Here is a 22,141-nt window from a genome sequence, read left to right on the forward strand (position 1 = left end):
TTTGGTCCCAGGGATTCTGCATTCCTGGTTGCACAGGGGTAACCAGGCAGGGAAAATGCTCCTGCTCAAAATACTTTGTCCAACATCACAACAGCATTCCCTCATGTCTTCCAAATGTCCCTCCCAGATACTGATCTCTCTCTGCTCACTCTTATCACCTCCCTTGTTAAGGTCTAATGTTTTCAGGGCACCCTAAATCTTGAACGGGTTCAAAAAGTCACAGAACAAAACACAGCAAGCAGTGATAGGAAAATCTACATCTCCCTGAATGTATGACAAATCTTGACACGTGTCTGAACACATTAACCACAAACAGAATCATTTTCTTATCAACTCAAGATAAAAAATACAGCAAAGAGATAGCAGCAGCATGTTTTTAGTCTCAGAACTTTGGGACTTGTTTGTCTCAGAAGGCAAAGTGTACTGCAAGCAACAATTAGTAGCTGCATCAGTAGAAGCATTCTCATATTTTTCTAAGTGGAGATGGCTAACCATAGAATCACAGAATCTTTTACGTTGGAAAAGACCCTTAAGATCATCAAGTCCAACCTTTAACTGAACACTGCCAAGTCCGCCACTAAACCATGTTGCTAAGCTCCACATCTACACACCTTTTAAATATCTCCATGGATGGTGACTCAATCACTTCCCTGGGAAGCCTGTTCCAATGCTTGATAACCCTTTCAGTGAAGAAATTTTTCCTAATATCTAATCTAAACATCCCCTGGTGCAACCTGAGGCTGTTTCCTCTTGTTCTATTTGGGAAAAGAGACCAACAACCACCTCATTATGCTCTCCTTCCAGGCAGTTGTAGAGAGCAAGTCACTCCAGAGCATTTAGTCAGAAGAAAAGGCTTTGTAAGGCTAAAAGATTATGGATGCCGCTAAAATGAAGACTGGCACTTAGCACTGTGTGTGAGACTCACACGCATGGCTCCTACCTGCCTTCCTAGCTTTACTGAGCTCACTGGAGTAGCGTGCCTGGTCTACAGCCAATGCACCAGTTGCAGTGGGCTGTCTTCTCTCTCCTTGCTCCTCAACAGCAGAGTAGTGTCTTGGCCCCTCCTTGTCCTGCCTTGGACAGAAATTCATTGCATAACCCAAACATGTAGACTTCTGTGCTCACAAAGCAGGAAGTCGAGAAGTTTGGCAATATAAGGTTCACAGTAAAATCTAAAATAAAAAGCACCTGGTGAACGAACAAGACAAAACCGTGTGGGACTAGCAGAAAAGTACATCTTCTGCATCTAGCTGCCAAGAAACTTACTGTGGACCAGTAATTGTTCAGAGCAATCGTGTGAGACTGCAATTCTTCACAACTATAAACAGATGGAAGGACAGACTCAGCAGTGAAGAGCACCAAGTATACACTGGCAATCCACCTTGTTACCTGCACATCTGTTAGGATTTCAGTGCCACTCCCCTTCCTCACTCCCTGATTTACTACTCCACTTATAAAGCTATTAGATGGAAGTATAAGACACTTTAAAGGCTGTGCTCAGTTTTATCAAATTTTCAGGAAGTTTCATCTGGTGAGGAAGAGATAGCTATTTGCATATTTCCAATAAACCCAGAATCGAGACATTTGTAGTTAAAACAGGTCTTGTGATTCAGTCTGGTTTAGCGTCATACACTCATCTTAATGTCAAGTATTTCCAAAGTACTTCCTCTTTAGCTGGTTCATATGCAGAACTTGATATATACAATTAACCCCCCCCCCCCCCCCCAAGCTTTGGCAAAGTATAATGTAACTTTTTACACCATTTCTGTTACAGACATGTAGTGAATTTCTAGTGTTTAAGAAAGTAAGCCAACTTTGTTTATTCAATGAAGATAAGATGATGTCATTATATCCCAACTTCAGCACTGTACATCAGATTAAAGGTCTATTTCCCCAAACAGATGAGTCTCCACAGTATTTTAGGCTCTAAAAAGTCACCACAGAAAGACATTGCAGTTAAGTTCACATTGTTAGAATGGAGAATTTTTGGCTGGCAACATAAAACACATCTTAGTTGTTTTCTGTTGGTCACACCACCACAACCTACAACCTCATCCACCGTATCGTATGAGGCACAATGCTAAGTAGAGGAAATGGAGTTTGCTGGAAATTGGGTAGCATGCTGCAGTAAAAAGTGTGCTTATATTTTTTCAGTTTCTTAACATCATGGCTTAGTACTACTGGTCCTTCACATGAAGTTCCCTAACCTCTTCCCGCCCCTGTATAAAGCCCAACTTCCCCTCCCCTTCCCTCATCTCCCTCCAAAGTTGTACACTTTTTAGAAAAAGGAAGTAGCTGTAGTTTCTCTTTTACATTAGGTAAACCGAACAGGGAACCTCTCCAATATTTTACATGACAGACATGTATGCTCCACTACTGACTGAGATATTTAAAATCATTGTACTTGATTAACACTAAAAAAGGAAATAAAATGGAAAAAACAGTAGGCAGATTGGTGTAGAAAATGAAGTTGAAAATTATTTTGCCTAATGGTTAGAAATTGACAGCAAATACTCATTATTTTGTTCTGAATAGTTTAAATATAGTCACCATATGTATTCAAGACTTTGCTATTTTTAGATATCAACAAATTGAAAGCAAATAGCAGTATTCTTAAGGTGAAGTGACATTTTTATACCCATTTTATCTGCTTTATCTTTAGTACGTTCTGAATTCTAAGCTAGAATCAAAACAAGGGGTTAAAGTTTGTGTCAAGATTCTGTATTTACCTTGATTAGAGAAACACATTTCTCAAACCAAGAGAGATGGTGCAAAAATCACCTAACAAATAAAACCACTACACATGTATTTTCAACTTGTAGTTATAACCTGCAATGTAATTGTAATACAACAGATTATTTTGTTTGGTTTTTTTCTGCAGAAATAGTTAGTAAGAGTATAAACAGCTTTTTGCAACAGTTAGCTTGACAGAAAAAAAATTATAATAATAATAAACTAATTCTCTTCAATTTCCTTCCCAGTTGACTGGGCTCATAAATTTCCCAGATACCCTGAATTTTTTTTTCTTCAGAGTCCATCAATGCTATCTTCATTGGTCAGGTGCAGTCATTATCAGATTTCAATCATTCTTTGTTTACGTGCAAGCATGGCTGTACTGCTACTTCAGCACAGTACATCTATTCCTAACTTGTACTTGTGACCTACGGATAGGTTCCCTCGGGTTTCTGCTAAAGTTCTGCAGGCGATCATCATCATATTGTTAACCAAACCTCTTTACATAAAAGACATAGGAAAACTAGGGAAAATATGAGCCCTCTCCGGAATGAAACAGGAGACCTGGTTACTCAGGACATGGAGAAGGTTGAGGTACCCAATGACTTTTTTGCCTCAGTCTTCACCAGCAAGTGCTCCCGCCGCACCGCCCAAGTCGCAGAATGCAAAGGCAGAGATTGGGAGAATGAAGAACCACCCACTGTAGGAGAAGATCACGTTCAAGACCGTTTGAGGAACCTGAAGGTGCACAAGTCCACAGGACCTGACAAGATGCATCAGTGGGTCCAGAGGGAACTGACGTAGGAAGTGGCTAAGCCACTCACCATCGTATTTGAGAAGTTGTGGCTGTCTGGGGAAGTTCCCGCTGACTGGAAAAGGGGAAACACAACCCCCATTTTTAAAAAGGGAAAAAAGCAAAATCCAGGGAAGTACAGGCCAGTCAGTCTCACCTCTGTGCCTGGCAAGATCATGGAGCAGATCCTCCTGGAAACTATGCTAAGGCACATGGAAAATAAGGAGGTCATTGGTGACAGCCAACATGGCTTCACTAAGGGCAAATCATGTCTGACAAATTTGGTGGCCTTCTAGGAAGGGGTTACAGCATTGGTGGATCAGGGAAGAGCAACTGACATCATCTACCTGGACTTGTGCAAAGCATTTGACACTGCCCCGCACAACATCCTTGTCTCTAAATTGGAGAGACGTGGATTTGACAGGTGGACCGCTCGGTGGATAAGGAATCGGCTGGATGGTCGCACTCAAAGGGTTGCGGTCAACAGCTTGATGTCCGAGTGGAGAGCAGTGATGAGTGGCATTCCTCAGGGGTCGGTATTGGGACCAGTGCTCCTTAACGTCTCTGTCAGCAACATGGACAGTGGGATTCAGCACACCCTCAGCAAGTTTGCTGGCAACACCAAGCTGTGCAGTGCGGTCGACACGCCGGAAAAAAGGGATGCCATCCAGAGGGACCTTGATAGGCTTGAGAGGTGGGCCCATGCAAACCTCCTGAAGTTCAACAAGGCCAACTGCAAGGTCCTGCACATGGGTCAGGGCAATCCCAAGCACATATACAAGCTGAGCAGAGAATGGATTGAAAGCAGCCCTGAGGAGAAGGACTCGGGGGTGTTGGTTGATGAAAAACTCAACATGACCTGGCAATGTGCATTTGCAGCCCAGGAAGCCAACTGTATCCTGGTCTGCAGCAAAAGAAGCATGACCAGCAGGTCCAGGAAGGTGGTTCTCCGCCTCTACTCCACTCTTGTGAGACCCCACCTGGAGCACTGCGTTCAGCTCTGGGGCCCCCAACATGAGAAGGACATAGACCTGTTGGAGTGAGTCCAGAGGAGGGCCACAAAGATGATCAGAGGGCTGGAGCACCTCTCCTATGAAGACAGGCTGAGTGAGTTCAGGTTGTTCAGCCTGGAGGCTCTGGGGAGACTTTATGGCAGCATTCCAGCACCTAAAGGGGGCCGACAAGAAAGCCAGAGAGGGACTTTTTACAAGGGCATGTAGTGATAGGACAAGGGGTAATGGCTTTAAACTGAAAGAGGGTAGATTTAGATTAGATATAAGGAAGAAATTCTTCACTGTGAGGGTGGTGAGGCACTGGAACAGGTTGCCCAGAGAGGTGGTAGATGCCTCATCCCTGGCAGTGTTCAAGGCCAGGTTGGATGGGGCTCTGAGCAACCTGGTCTAGTAGAAGGTGTCCCTGCCCATGGCAGGGGGCTTAGAACTAGATGATCTTTAAGGTCCCTTCCAACCCAAACCATTCTATGATTCTACGATCATGACTGGATTTATCTACCTCAACACAGACATCTGCAATTTAAAAGCCTACTTATGAGCTGGTTGTTTGAAGTTGGTTTCATAGTCAACAGAGAGAAACGGGCACCGTTAAGATGTGACTCATCCTATGGCAAATGTCTCCAAATTACGCACAAGGCTGAATTACTCTCACTGATTCCCTCTCTAAACAATGGTAACATTGCAGCCATGATGGAGTACACGTACAGGCTAGAAAAGCTTGATAGAAGCAATCTACCTCTTACTGAACTAGTTGGCACAGTTGACCAAGTAGACCAGATTTGGGGCACACAAACTCTTCCTCAGATCTGAGAGAGAAGCTGAGAAGTTATAAGAGATATACAAACTGAAAACTAAAATCCATTTTTCTACAGGATCTCAAAAGCCGTGGATATAAAAGAGAAAATATCTTATGACACATTATTACCTTCTCCCCTCCTTTCCCAATATTTTCTCCTTCTTCCAGAATTGGAAATATCTGTATCTCCCTCCTCCCCAAACAATTACAAGCTCACTTCCCCTGTATGCCAGGCGCATCAACTACTTTTCTTTTCAGATGCATTAACTGATGCAGGAGTAAGTATTGTCAGCTTAGTCAGTTGTCATGTGTTTACACGTAGCAAGTTGTCTAAGCTCCCACCACAGAGGAAATTAAGCCAATAGAGTCAGTAGAACGTAGAGACACTCATCTCAAATTAAGTCACCAACAGTCACTCAACTGAATATTGACCATTGCCCACATGCAGATACCTCATGTTAGTTTTGGGTGGTATTCAGCACATCTGTTAGCTTACATACGGATATCTGCACCTGTCCTAAAGTCAGGAGACAAACAGACAATGCTTCTTTTTCATTTCCCGATCTCTGTTATTCTATTGCTTTTCCATTTCTCATTTCAGGCTATGCACTTCACAACTTACATGCTGAGCTTCCTGAACTGCATTGTCAGCAAGCAGGTCGAGGGAAGTGATCCTGCCTCTCGTCTCAGCACCAGCGAGGCTGCGCCTGGAGTACTGTGTCCAGTTCTGCACTCCCCGGCACGGGAAAGACATGGACTTGCTGGAGCAAGTCCAGCGCAGGGCCACAAAGATGATCAAGGGACTGGAGCATCCCTCACGTGACGAGAGGCTAAGAGAAGTGGGACTGTGGCCTGCAGAAGGGAAGGCTCAGGGGGATTTTATCGAAATAGATAAATGCCTGAAGGGGGAGAATGAAGAGGAGGGAGCAGGCTTTTCTCAGTGGTGCTCAGTGACAGGAGCAGAGGCAACGGGCACAAACTGAAACACAGGAGGTTCCCTCTGAAAAATCAGGGAACACTTTGTCACCGTGAGGGTGACCGAGCACCGGCACAGGTTGCCCAGGGAGGTGGTAAAGTCTCCATCCTCGGAGATATTCAAAAGCCGACTGGTCATGGTCTTGGGCAACCAGTTCTGGGTGGCCCTGCCTGAGCAGGGGGGTTGGAGAGATGTCAGCCTCAGTGATTCTGTGACCCGTCTTAATACTTGGTCTTTGGTGGGCAGTTCTATCAGCGAAGGGGAATCACATCAGTTACACATAGAATACATGTTTTTATTTAGGAAAGTACTTAAGCATAGGCAGAATTTTTAGTAAGTGAATAGTCTCACTGATATTAGCAATACTACTGATACATATATTGTAAAACCAATGTCAAATATTCAGAAATCACAACTCAAGTTCCAAAAAGTCACTAGCAAGACTGTCTTAAAATCATAAGGGTTTAAAACGAACCAACCAACCCCCCCCCCCCAACTTTCCTTCATGATTTCTAAGCCTTAGGGACATTCTTTTGGATTTTGAAGTGGTAGTTTACACAAAGGTTAAAAGCTTATTTTACTACTATGAAAGCTGACATTCCCAAAAAATCTTTTGACTCCTTGAGCTAGGACTTCAAGAAACACTGACAAGAAAAAGAAGAAAAAGAAAAGAAATCAAAAGCTTTGATAACACTTTCTGCATCTTTACAAACTTTCCTGAAAAAGAGCTGTAGTTATCCATATAATCCAAAAAAGACCCTGTAGTACTGGTGTTTTAATTTTGAGTATCAGGTCTTGAAATTTTATCGCGGTCAATTTTTTTTTTTTTTTTTTGCATCTTTTATACAGCAACTATTAATGCTATTGTGAGTGCACTAGATTTTACTTTACACAAAAACAATATTCAAAACAGTAACACATCATTTAATTATTTCTTAATTTTCATAATTCTAGTAAGTTTTGCCTTCACTATAGCTTTTCATAAATTCTAAATTTAAAAGAATGAATTAAAAACGTGATTTCAGTTATTGCAAATAATTAACTTTTATCTATCCTGAACTCCAATTCAAATATTGCTTGGCTATAAATCAACAGCATAAAAAACAATTAATGCATAACTTTCATATATTTTTTTAGATTATCCAAACTCAATCCTATTAGACTGACTCTCTTCTGTGTCACCAAAGGAATACCATAAGACATTTAACTAGATATAAGTAGACTTACCTGAATCACCATTTATAATTATAAAATTACAAAGAATTCAAAGCATATCAGACTTTGACATTGACTAAAGATCTACATAAGACTAAATGTAGATGACTGGAGGATGTCCAGACTAACCGAAGGATGAAGAAGGACGCATGGCAGGACATGAATGTGGAGGTAACTGCATACTACATTATCAGGTTCTGATCAAAGATTCTCTTCGAGAAAGTCAGCACGTATTCAATACTAATTTTAAGTATGTAGAAGGGATGATATTTTAAGTGTCAATACTGCACTGTGTGTGGGGGGTAATACAAATGCTTCTGCATACCCTTCAAAACTTTTTTTTAAAACAACAAAAAGAATTCAGTAAGGATTGTTCAAAATCACTCAAGAAAGATGTGGAAGAAGAATAATAACAACAAGAAAAATCAATGAGTCTTAGGTCTGATCAGATATTAACTACATAATGTTACTTTTAAGAGAAGAACTAAAAAAATGAAAGTCTGGTTTAAATATTTTGCTTCCCAGCCAAACACATCTTATCCTGTAAATGCCGATCCTAAAGAACAGGAACTCACTATAGAAAAATACCTCAGCTGAATGAATAACAGAAAGGGTGAGTGATGTTCTTAAGAAACAGGACTCAAAACGATCCCAAGTATGCTTGGGAGCATTTAACAACAGATACCTGTAGTCTGTGTAAAACCAAGTCAGCAATTTCAAAGAAATATGAATAAGAACTAAAGCATTCAAAAATCAGAACTGAAATTAAAACCAAGCACTCAACACTGTCTGAACTTTCTATCTTAACCTTAAGCCTTTAAAGTACATGTTCTAAATTACAGATTCTCTACAGTTTTCCAATATCTGAAGTATAAGAAGTGCAACTTTTCATACAACCTGAGAAAAGTAAATCACAGAGTAGTACAGAAACAATGCAGAAAGCTGTTGTATTTGGCTTAGTGAAATCTGCAAAGTAAACAGGGTTTTAGAAACTTCAGCATTCGTAAGGTTAAGACAATTTCGATTTCCTAAGGTTTGAACTGAACTTTACACAAATTCAAGGCAGCTCACAGAAGATTTGGGGTATTCCAGATTTCGAACTTTATGCAACAGAGATCACCTTGCAAACAAATAAACAAATGACACTAGGTAAGAAGAAAGAGGCTACAACACTAAAATCACAGAAAGGGTCTGAAAGATACCTTTCCCCTATGAAATATAGCCCTAGCTACAAGGTTAGCAGAAACCCTGGCATGTGATCTGTATGACAACAACGTTATACTAATGAGTGGAGGGAACTGCATGTCCCAGTGGGCATCTCTCATCTGCTGGTACCAACCTGAGCTTACTTCTTAAAGCAGGTATGGTGTAGCTATGATTGAGCAAGCCTCGATATGCTCCTCAAATTTCGATCCTGCAAGAGTATAGCAATGAGAGATGTAAGCTGAGAACCCAAGAGAGCTGGAGGGGGGGGAAGAAAAGGGGAGAGAAGATGGGTTGATATGTATGTGTCCAATGAAACACTCAAGTGGATACCATTTTCTAAGGTGTTTTAACTGTTTTAAAGAAAAAAAATAGTAGGGAAACTGCTTCTGGCCTTCACTAAACTGAGTGATATGCATTACATAGAAGCACTTCTGTAAACAACTGTTGAAAGAATTTCTGGCTTAAAAGTCAAATGCAAATAGGCTGTATGACTTTCATGATACAGCTGCAACTCTAATATGAAGTTTCCTAATTTTATGACATAAAAAACCACCCTATCATAAGAAACAAATCTGGACTGTATGTACCAAGTATGGTATATTCCTGGCAAAACAAATCACAAGAAACTAAATTAGTGTCATAAATCATAATAATAACATTACAGATTACTGATTACATCAGATTTGTGAATTTGTTTACAGTCTACTTTTTAAATTCTCCCCTTTTTGTAAATAAGCATCATGTATTTAAACAGCATGTTTTACAACACAGCAGCAACTGAAATTACCAGGCCCATACTGACATAACAAAAGAATGGTAATTGAGAGGTACTCCACTTTCATCTGGAGAGTAAAGAAGCTGCCTTTAAGAGCGTATTCCTATGTTGATTCAAAATTAGAGAACTAGGAAGACATACCTCATGGCAAAGACAGACACAGCAGACCTTTTGTATTCCAATAACAAAACACATGCTGTCATCTCTGTAACTGAGAACGATCCAGCATCAAACTACAAATTGTCTAAAATTCCCTATCACCAGGCACGTTACATCAATGCCTACCTGCATACATGAGACTCATACACACAGGCAAACACATTTCTGTAATGATGGCATGGCTCAAAACCACTGAAAACAAGAATTCAAGGCAGTACAGTTCCCAGTTGCTCTACACCCTGCCTGGAATTTACAGGGAAGTCTTAACAGCATTAGATGAACAGCAAGGATGAACACAGAAATCAGTCTCCAGTGCCACATCTTGTACCTGGAAAGTCAGATTCTATTTAGTCTAAGAGTGTTCATTACATGTCAAAATATAAATTGTGAGAATTTAAATTAACGTTAACCGGGAACATGGTGGAGAAAGTGGAAACTGACAACAATTCAGAAATTGTGCCAGTGCCATCCATTTGAATACCCCACATCAGCAAAAGTGCAACAAAAGCTAAATTGCAGAACAGCTTCCATATACAGTCATATGGGGGTCTAAGTGATCATTAGAGCTAAAAATACAGACAGTGAAGTCTCTAACAGGCAATGAACTAGTGACTAAGTATCACACCTAGCTGACTTGGTGTTCATGCATTTACTCAGCCTTTTTGTACAAATACATGAAAATTTGATTCAACAAAGATATAATATGTTAGAAAACATCAAGAGCAGTGAGAAATACAAAAATACATAGGTTGTTGGAATGTCTTAACATTGATTTGACAACATACATATTTTTGTAATTGTACGTATACATATGTTATCAAGTATCTACACTTGCAGTGCTAAAAGGTACCTTTATAGTGTTTCATATCCCTCTTCAGATTATTTAATATACTGTGAAATTTTACTCCTATACCAAGTTTTCTCAAAAGATGTCAAATTATCATTTCTAACAGAGGAGAAAAAGAGACTTCTTATTCACAGGAGTGTGACACATATGCTGTGCAAAAAATGGCTGAAATTCCTAACACGAACTTCTTTCCAGATTGTAGCACTTATTACAAAATGGTAGAGTGCAGCTCTCCGCTTGCTGCAGAAAAAATTGAGACTGAAAACACATCATTATTGATGATGACTTAATTTATGCTGACTGAAGCAATATGAAAACTTCAAATGATTTTTTTAAACCTTCCTGTGACACAGAGAAAGCTCAGTTTATTCCTATGGACTTATACCTATGTAAAACACAGTGTCAACATGCAATTAAAAAAAAGTTCATTTATGAAAAAGAATCCTAAGAATGTTGCATTATACAATGGAATAAAACTGTACATTAAAAGCGAATCAAAATAAGAACCACATAATATATTATGAAAAAACCCCAAACAACCAAACCTATTTGAGCCATTCTTTGTAAGTCTGTATAACCAAGTACACGTACAGTTCCTGCAACCAGGAAAGAGGGAGTTAAATTGCCTTTCCTTTTCTTTCCTTTCCTTTCCTTCCCTCTCTAATGAACACCTGTTCAAAAGGAAGGGCTATTAAAAGAGCCAGAAGAGTAACAGGAAGGGTAGTGTGTTTGGAGGAAGTCACAGATCCTTAGGTGGGCACAGAGGCTTGGGCTGATCTGCAGGATAGCAAAATTCTGGTTTGTTAGTTGCCCTGTATTCATCGATATTTATGGTCAGACCGAACTGCTGCACAGACTTCATTATTTACCGCTCCGTCGCTCCTGTTAGTTATCCTGTGAGCTCACAGAATATTTTGGAACAGTCAATGCAAATGCTAAGAGACCAAACTACTGAGTTATAGCAGCATTATGTGAAGTGTCCACATGCATTTCACTCTGAGCTCACCATAAATTCAAATTACTAGGTTCTAAATAGCAAGGCCACAATTTAAGTTCTTAAGATTGCATCAACTTAATAATGACTTTCTTTGCAAGAGGTGGCACTTTCACTGTTTGAAAAGCAGACAGTATTTTGGGTGAAGAAATCAGAGTCCGAGCTCTTAATTTCCAAGTCTGCAAAATTTTAAAAGAAGCTTATCAGTATCTAACAATCTGGAAGATTTAGTACAACCTGTTTTAGCACTAAGTGCCTTAGTACCAAGAACAGAGTCAGAAAGGAAAAAGACAGACCACACCGACTTTATCTGACCGGTGTGAAGAAAGTGATTTTGCACCCTTACTGCTGTTACCATAGTGAGAAACGGCTACACTACAGATGTCCTATGAGAACAGCAAAACATGAAAAATCCTCACAGCAAAGTTGTTAAAAGTTGCTTTTTGGAATAAAAGCTTGAGGCTTGCTGAAAACTGAAAAAACCCCCAACCAATAGGGTAAACATTTCCAGCATTTCCTCAATAGTCTCATTTGTAGTTGTGGGTCTAAAGCTATATCCATAGCAACAAAATTAACTCAGAGAACAGTGGCACCCTGCAAATATTAACCAGCTCTTTTGTTGTCTGTCAGTTTATCACCCGCCAGCTAGTGCTTTACACCTTTGGAAGCTGAAGACGAAAACTTTCTACTTACCATCACAAATAAAAATATTACTCAGTAATTTCAGTTCTTTTTGAGTCCAAATATACTGCACTGATTGTATACATAACAGAGCGTTTTAAGCAACACATGATTTTTAAAACAGTAAGACTTACCAATCCACTTAAGGCTAAAATCCAGATGTAGGAACCAGACGTTAAGAGCTAGAAGACAAGAGCAGTGATTTAAAATTTTAATTTTACAAAGCTGTTGTTGTCCGAACTACGATCTTGCAATATTATATAGGCTATGTACTTATCATGACAATGGGAGAAGTCAGACACTTATCTCTATGAAAATTCAGTTTAACATTAAAAAAAGATGTATTCCAGAAGCAGGAGAAGTGGAAAAACCACAGGGATCCAACAATTGTTCTCCTTCTACAGAACAATACATTTTATTTTCATATAGCGTACTAAGTATAACAGGATGTCAGTTATAGGCTGCACAGAAAAACAAGTCTGAAAGATAGACTGAAGCAAAGGAAATGACTCAGCAGCAATAGGAGAAGAGTTCCAAGCAAGGCAGGCAAGTGAAGCTCTCAGATGTGCAGTCACGGAGAGACTAAGCATGAGCATCAAAATTAAAGAAATAAAATTCTCACCCAGCGGCCTATTTGTTGACATGAAATCACAGAAATAGGCTGGAGTGAATTTTTAAGAAAATCCTGATAAGCCAACAGGGCAGCCCATTGTTTCTAGTAACGTGATTAATCACCTGGAAAAGGTTATTACCAACTGGAAAAATAGGCTGAAAATTAGACTGATGCTGGTTACTAAAATAGTTCTGCAAGATGCTGAATGAATCATGAGAACACCTTCCCTCTAGACTTCTGACTATGGAAAGAGTGACTTGAGATAAGGGCAGAGTTTACAGAGGAGGAGAAGGCAAATGACTTTTCCCTCAGCCTCTGTGTGATGGCAGCAACTGTTCTGTACGCAGCAGGGAAAAATACAGCGAAGATACAGTGATTAGTAACAGCAGTGAGCTGTATCGAAGGTGGTGTGTGTACAAAAGCAAAAGGCAAAGAACACGATGAAAAATTGCTCAGACAACATCATGGCTTGCCCAAAGACAGGAATAATGGTGGTATTCATGGGTTTGGAAGAGAGGAAACAAGATTTCTGAAAGATCAAGAAAATAAGGTGTTGGAGCAGAAGTTGAAGGAATCCAAATGCTGAACAGCAAAAGGGATGAATGAAATGTTCATGTGGAGCACAAGCCAATATTCTGAAACTGACCATTCATTCTAAAATACTCACTACCACGCTTCACATAACTACGGTGCTTTCCGTTGCTAGTGCTAGAGCTATTTTTGAGTCCCTATAATATATAAAAATGAGTATAATTTCTCATAAGTTTGCACATCTCCTGTTTCATAATTCAGGTTGTGACATGAGTGTCCGTTCATTTCTAGGCTGCTGGGGTTTTTTTGTTGTTGTTTTTTTGAACAATTACTGCCTTTCTGACAAGCACCTATATTTTCCCACTCAAATTTAACATAATACTACATGATATTGCTGTGCTCTACATTACACTATTTTAAATTACCTGTCACATGGTAATGCTTGATATACAAATAATATTAATTTACATAAAAGTGGAATTCAGCCAAAACCTTGATTATTTACCAACAGTCTTACCATAGAAAAATACTATATTCTATAGCTTTGTTTGAGCTCTAACAGACAAGGGGAAAATAAACAAAATCAAGAATACAAGCAAATTAGAAAGGTAAAAACATACATATGCCTTATCATCAGGTTTTGTTTTCATCTATTTTTGTCTAGTCCATTTTGTTGACCAAAAAAAAAAATTGTAGAATTGTATATTATATTATATATATATTATATATGTCCTGTGCAAGACAATCAAGACAGAAGACAATGGAAGAACAGATCACTTGCCCACCACTTCAGCATGTAAAAATGCATACTAGCAACACACATTTTTCAATATTTCAGTTGATGGGACAGTCACTAGCTAAACATATGTGGAATCATACATGCGGAAGCATCACAATTGCATAGATGAACATGCAGAAATACTAATTACTACATTAGTAATTCATTAAAAGATGAACAAGCAAGTACATACCATACCTGTAAACCCAGTATGTAGACCAGTGTCTTGTTTGTGATAGAAAAGTGGCCTAATACTTGTGCCACCTGCACTCTTGGAATGGAGGAATAAAACGGTACAAACAGTGCAAACACAGGACCCAAGCTGCAAAAAGAAAGATATAGATGGTTAATAAGAATGATACTAGCAACAGTAGTGCAAAACAATAAAAAGGAATTAATCCTAAGTACGCAATAATCAAAATGTAATAACCACCTTGCAAACAAAGGTGTTCCTTGGGAACCAACAATTAGATAACTGGCAGCATTCAGGATAATAGATTTATTAGCAAATGAGAAGAACAGGTGGCAAAAAGTATCTTATTTCCAAATGTTTAGGATTGGAAGCAGCAGAGAAGGCAGCATATTTAGTCTAACAGCAGACTTTCTACGAAACAAAGCACACAAAGAACAGCAGTAGTCTCCGGCATCAGAACAAAACCTCTTTGATTCAAATGGACAAATGGTGAGGATTATACCTTTCCCAAAGGTTATGGAAATGACTTCACTTATGAAATTAAGCTCCTATTATTTGCCCAGGCTTGAGGTGTTACAGGATTGCCAATAGACTGCAGTATCTAAGATGGGAATATCAACAGTTTGATTTAACTTCCCTATGCCAGTGACTTCCACGGCCCTACAAATAACTAACTTTCTTTAGGGTCCCCACCTTAATCACAGCACAAGATGTTTATTAAGTTTCTAAACGCTCATTGGAAGCAGTTTCAGAAATTTAAGACTCAAGCACCTTTCCAGATACCTAGATTGAACTTGTGAACATAAACTAGCGCATCTCATCCCTATACCCAGATCCAAAACCTGTGTTCCTCACAATAAAACACCCAGAAAACTGAACGAAGTATTAGTGACAACAGCAGAGGCCACAGCAGAACCAATGCCAAAGGCATGAATGTGAGAGATTGTAGAACAAAAATACTTCCTAGGATGGAGAAGGGGAATAAAAAAAGGTAGCTTCAGGTGCACATCTCCCCCAGCTGAATCCTTGCCCGTGGTTCTGTGTTGTCTTGTGTCTGAGAGGTGTGGGATGCTGCACGGGGTAATTTTTCACTGCTCACCAGCTTATCAAAACTTTCAAGAGTTGCAGTTTCCACAGGCCTTTACATGAAAGGGATCTTAGCTGGAATTCTGCAAATAGCACAAACCAGGACCTAAATAACTTGAAGTGTTCACTCAAAAATACATTTCCCTTCTGGAGGAACTACTGATAGGAATAATACTATGTGAAATGACGGTCTGAATATCAAAACTTACATTTCCTGAATAACTGCCAAATGCAACACCCACAGCTATGAAAAAACCCCCTTCAAATATTATTTTTACTCATTAATGGGCTGTGGCTTAAAAGCATTTTGTTATAATTTTGTTATATTTGAAGTTCAGCTTGCTGAAAAGCTTCCTCTCTGAGGACTTAACTACAGCTTACTTATAGGAACATTTTTAGCACCATCCGTTTAACACACAGTCAGATGCACTTGAATGTATAGAGAATGTTAACTCAGGAACTACTGAAAAATGTTCAATTTTGCATATAATCCTTCTTACATAAACAGAAAACACCTGTATAAACACACATAACACATTCTTAAAATAAATTTAAATTATTTAAGTTGTAGGAGTCTATTGGCAGAGCTATAAGACTGCCACATAGAAAAATAATTCATCAGAAGTGCTTCCATTGTAGACAATATTCACTGAAGTAAATCAAGATTTTATTAAGTGAAGAGAGATGAAAAAAAAAGAAAAAAGATCTTTTCCCTTCTTAGAAAAGTAATTTTAAATGATTTCTTTCTACTTTTACCAAATGACCTGAGGGATTACCAAATTTTGGTGTGCTTTTCAGGTTTTATTCCTCCTGTGATAAATAGTGACTCAGAAACAGAGATTTCACATGCAAGAGTGCACTCAATCATAAGATGGGAAAGTACAAAAAGGAATTTCCCATGACTGCATGTGCATTTTAAAAAGAGATTAGAGAATGTTGAAAGGCTCCTTAAATGTTAATATTCACCATTAATGTAAACAGAGACCACAGAAAACGCCACCCCAGTCGAGGGTAGTGATGTGTTTAATTCAAAGTCCAGTGTCTGACACTGCTCAGTATCTGAAAATCTAGAGGACCTAGAGGAAACCTAGTGATGGACCTTTTCTCCTAAAACAGTAAGTTTGTAGGCACCACAGACATATGCCTCCAAAGACATCAGGTGTTTTTTTAGACAGAGTTCACATCTAGTATAAATAGGTATCACACAAATACTCATTCAGGAATCATTTTTTAAAATGTCAAAACTAGTGCCCTTCAAAATATTTTGTGAAACTCATTTGTACAGGTGACTGAAGTGTGTGAAAATTTATTCTGAATAAACTTTTGCCCTCAGCCTTCATTATGTAATTCTGTACTTTTACCTTGAAAATTTCAATTAATCTTTTCTGTTGCCTTCGGAATTTTCTATACATCACTCATGCCTTGTTTTAGAATATCTATAAGGAGATGCTGCTTATCTACAACGAGTCTGTCAGAGGAGTTACCTACGTAACAATACTAGAATATGACTGACACAGTAAGGGACAACAAAAGGACAGCTATGGAAAACGTGGACCCATTGCCCAGTGGAAAAAGGGACCTAGTGACAAAGGACATGAAAAAAGCCAAGGCACTTCATGCCTTTTTCACCTCAATTTTCCCTGGTTAGTTTTGTCCTTGGGCCTCCCAGGTCCCCAAGCCTCCTGCGAGACTGGAGCAACACTTGCCCTAAAGGAAGACAGCTAGGAAGCTCTTGAGCCCAGCTGGTCATACTGGAGTCAATGGGACCAGATGGGATGTAACTCAGGGCGCTGAGGGAGGTGGCCCATGTTATCATCACCGAAACATCATGGTGATCAGGGCAGGTTCCCGACGACTGGAAAAATGCAAATGTCACACCCATCTTCAATGAGGGCAAGAAGAGGATTCAGGTAGCTACACAAGCCTCACTTCTGTCCCTGGGAAAGTTATAGAGCAAATCTCCTAGAAGCCATTGCCAGCCACACGACAGACAGATTGCTAATATCCCGTATGGATTTACCAAGGGTGACTCTGGCGCTGTGGACAAGGAAGGGGACAAGCGAATGTTGTACGCTCTGCCTTTAGGGTGGCCTTTGACTCAGCCTCCTCTTGCGTCCATGAAGAAAAACTGGGGAGATATGGCCTGGATAAGCAGATTTGAGGGAAACCGGGCGCACTGCTGGACTCAAAGGCTTCTGACCACGCAGTACAAAGCCCAAGCGACAGCCAGTTACCAGCAGCTTCCCTCAGGGATTCACACTGGGGCCGACACTATTTACTGTCTTTATTAACAAGCTGGATGATGGGACAGAGTGCACCCTCAGCAAGTTGGTGAACGACATCAAGTTGGAGGGAGCAGTCAACACTTGGGAGAGCAAGGCCTCATTCGGCCATTCCTCGATGGGCCGGAGAAATGGGCTGACGGGAACCTGACGGAGTTCAACAAAACTAACTGCGGAGTCTTCCACCTGCCTTGGAATAACCCTGTGCAACAGTATAGACTGGCTAGAAAACAGGTTTGCAGACAAGGAGCTGGAGAATCCTTTGAACGTTCATCAGCAGTTCGCCCTTGCAGGAAAGGTCAATCGCACACAGGACTGCGTTACCAAGCGCGTAGTCACCAGGCCAAGAGAAGTGATTGCTCAGCACTTCTGAGCCTGAACCTGAATCATGGTGTCCACTTTTGGGCTCCTCGCTTCAAGAAAGGCATTGATATACTGGAACAAGTCCAGCTGCGGGTAGTAATGGTCCAGTACTGTAGCAGGTTGCCCGGAGCTAGAATCTCCATCCTCAGAGATACAACCTGGACACACAGCCCTAAGTAACCTGTTCCCTCATGTTGGACATGCTTTGAACGCAGGGTTGAACTAGATGACTGCCAGTGGCCCTGCCAAACCTAAGCTACTCTATTCCTCTGTGAATAATCAAAGCCCTGTTCCCAAAGCTCATGATCACTGGAGGAATTTCTGTTCCTGTATTTCAGTAGGCAGGCACAAACATCCATCCATGTACTGCAAATAAAAGGGCTGGTTCTTTTAATTATGTTAATTAATTGTTTGGTAACATACAGTCAGATTAAACATCTACAGGTGGAGAACATACTCTTACTGAAGGACTACAATTCTCTCTTTTCCTTCACTTCACTCTTTTCCTCTTATTTTTGCTTTTCCCCTCATCCCTTTTAAGCTCCTTTCCTCTACTTTCCCATACTTTCTCTCCTATTCCAGAGACCTTTGTCCCAGACCTTTGTATAATATTTTATGAGAATATCAGGAACATCAGAAACATTTCAAGTGCCATGATTAACTTCTACTAGAAACTTGAGATGTCTGTGTGCAAAGAAAGGCCATATACACAAATACATACTGACTCTAAACTGAGTTTATGCTCACTTCATGTTTAGGAAGTTAATTTCAGTCATGAGTTAGAAAATAAAATTTTCAAACAAAACAGAAAGCTCTAAACCCCAAAAGATTAAATTTTAGAGTTGGAACACTCTATATGGACACCAGATCCATCCCAAAGGTGTACTGTAATAGCAGGCTCTACAACAATTATATCCTCATTTCAAAGAGCATGTTAAATTTCAACATTTGAAAGGAAAAAGAAACACAGCAGACCAGATGGGAACATTCTACATGGTATGAAGTGATGAGATTGGTTTTGCAGGGAGAAAAAAAAAAAACCAAACACCCAACAACTTGAAGAAACAATAACCTTGAAAAAAAATAAACCAGAGACGTAGAAACTACTGGCAGAGAAGAAAGAATCAGGGGCAAGTACTTCTTGTAAGAGAAACACGCTACTTAAATTTTAAAATGGTGAATATTAAATGCAGATTAAAATAAAACATTTTAACATTAGTAAATATATGCACAAAATACAGAAAAAATGGTTCTAAAATGTATGAACAAACAGGTAGAAAGCTAAATGTTACTTCTGCAAAAATATCTGCTGTTGTTAATGGAAGTTCTGCGGGATTAAACTTGCAGAAATAACCACCTGTTATTTTATTCAGAATGAGTCACTACACTTACTAACTGTGGTGCTGTATTTTTCTTCATTTAAGTTCTTCATAAAAACATTAACGTGACAAATTCGCAACCATGTATTTTTGGGGGAACTAAAAATATCAGTTGTAAAAGCAGCTGCAGATCATACAGAGCATGTAAACAGTGCGCTTGTAATTACGTATATTATGTAATATGTACTTATGTAATTATGAAGTTACTTCAGTGCTCTGAGTTCCTATAGACTGTCCAGACACTGCCATATTACACTTAAGGTGCCAGCCTTCATTCTGAAAATGTTAAACATTCTTAGTAATATTCCTTAAAATGAGGTAGCTCCCTGGAATATGACCACCCTTGATAGTTGGGATCCTCTGCCTGATGGAGCCCAGGACTCACAGGAACCATTTATTGCACCCAACCCTACCACTACAGGGGAACACGACATCCCAGTGCCTGAGGCCTCTCAATACCAGCAAAAGCATTAGGGTACGTTACCCAACACTCGTGTATCTAACTGCCAGTATTTCACAGGAATGCAGGAAGAAAGCAGAAAAAAAACCCCAACAACCAAGACAAAATTTGAAGTTGTGCATCTTGCGGGGAAAATAAAGGTTCCTCCCATCCACAGATATCTCAGCAGAATTACTGCAACTTCGGGTTCATTAAAATATGAGACCGACCAACCAACCAAATGCTTTACAATCCCCTCATGAAGACAGCAGTCAGACACCCACCTCTCCTAAAATCGTGGCATTTATTTTTTAACGCCAAGACCATCCAACAATTTATTTCATAAACTGCTCAGCTCCATTGTAAACCAGTTTCAAGTTCCCTTTCCCATTGGTGAGCTAATATAGACCTTTCCTCTTCTGCTGACTAGCATCTTTCTTGCAATTTCAGTTTTAATTTATTCCTCATTAATAAGATGCTAACACATGTAATCATTATTCTTTAGCTTTTTCTAAAAAGATCAGTTAATCCTATCTCCCCTCAACCTTTGTTGTGCAAAGCTGACTTACAGTACCCGACCATTTCTAATCTACCAGGTTGCTGCAATACGCAACATAAAATTTCTTCACTTAGGCATTCACAATGTACTGCCCTCAGGGAAGCAATTACTGCAGACCATCAAAGAATTATTCAGGTACACCACTGCGACGATAATCTTTATTTTTATTTTTTAAATCAAGGCCCCTGTCCTTTATTTAAATATGATTAGCATGCTGCCATTCATGCGAAGGCCAAAGTATGGAGATACAGACGAAACCAATGGAGCGGTATAGGAATGGCTGGCCAAATCCTGTGCCACAAATGAGTACAATATCACAGGGACAACTATTTACCCTTAACTGGTAAGTTATTAATGTCAGCTAGGTGTTACAGCGTTAGTTACCCATGCTCACCCACTGACAGTTGCTGCTCCGCATCAGATATCTGCAGCAAGTGATTGATGGCGAGAGCTTACCAGGTAGCTTTGCTTTCACGACTGATCCTATTAACCAAACCAGAGTTTGAGTTCAGCAAGAGAGAGGAGCTTGCACCTTTCTAAAAGGCAGGGGCTCCCAGTGAATCCTATACTCGGCTAAATCTGGCACAGAAACTGGAGCTAGGCAGAAGACATGAAGGTGCGAAGAAACATTGAAGGGATTTAGATGGCAGAGTATTTTGTTGAGGACGTGCAGTTTAACAGCTGTATTGAAATTTTTAGTGTCCTAAATTCATTTAGACTTGGGTGCTTAATTTCTTCTTCTTCATCTAGATTAACCTAACACATTTTATTTGGCCTCCACAGAGTTACTGTGACTCACTGGTGAGTCATCATTTACTGTTCCTCTAACTCAAGTCACTTGAGAAATCATGTTTGTCCTCAAAAAACCACAGAATTCAGCTACAGGTTAGTTCTAGACACCTGACATGTCTCCCAGAAAACAAAAGGAGTTACTTTTAGAAGCAGTTTTGCAGCTAAGAAACAGGCTGGCTGGATTCATTTTCTGGTTGATCCATAAACACTCTGTGTAATTCAGAAGTCATTTCTTACCTTGGGTAGTAGCTTGCTAGATATGGAATTGTAAAGTTAAATCCAGTACCATTTGTAAACTGCTCAAATAGAGTAGGGACTAAGTAAGCAGACAGAAAATAAATCACCACAGGCACCACAACATACTGGTCAAAATATTAGCTGCACTCCTTTGATGTCACCACCTCTGAAAGTAACAAATTAGTATATTAATTTATGCGTTACACTCCTTGCATGCCAAAAGCAAAACAGTAAGCTTTTGCACACAAACGGTAAAACCAAACATATATCACGCTTTTTGAAGCACGTAATTTCTTGGTTTAAATGTTCAAATCCTGGGACAGTCAAACAGATATTGGAGAAACAGCAGCTTTGTAAGAACAGAAAACAAATAGCTAGAAGGATAAATAGCAAGTGAAAGAATGCAACCTCTGTCATTTAGCTCAAGCAATTAACATCACATCATGCTAGGCTGGATCAGTAGCTAATACATCAGTGTGACTCAACGGGTACAATCTAGTAATGTATCTTAATCAAAGGAAGGCAATATTTTATCAGATCAGAGCAGGAAACACATATTGGCATTATTTTATAATGTAAGACTATACTGAAATAAACATTTCCTTTAATATGAAGCTGTGGTACTAACATCAGCCCTTGAGTGAAGACTACTACATGCCTGTGTATGTCAAGATTTCCCATTTCTACTACATATTTTTGCT

The 22,141-nt window shown here is 39.6% G+C and overlaps 1 protein-coding gene across 1 annotated transcript in view; it reads right to left on the reverse strand.

The window, feature by feature from the left end:
* Positions 1-22,141, reverse strand: part of UBAC2 (UBA domain containing 2) — a 105,095-nt gene that overhangs the window by 24,014 nt on the left and 58,940 nt on the right. The window contains exons 5-6 of the mRNA XM_075045927.1: positions 14,309-14,432; positions 12,323-12,370 (exon numbers count right to left, since the gene is read on the reverse strand). Coding sequence (XP_074902028.1) covers positions 12,323-12,370; positions 14,309-14,432 — 172 coding nt within the window. The remainder of the gene's footprint in view (positions 1-12,322; positions 12,371-14,308; positions 14,433-22,141) is intronic.

This window comes from Buteo buteo, chromosome 14 (assembly GCF_964188355.1).
Source record: "Buteo buteo chromosome 14, bButBut1.hap1.1, whole genome shotgun sequence".
NCBI lineage: Eukaryota > Metazoa > Chordata > Aves > Accipitriformes > Accipitridae > Buteo > Buteo buteo.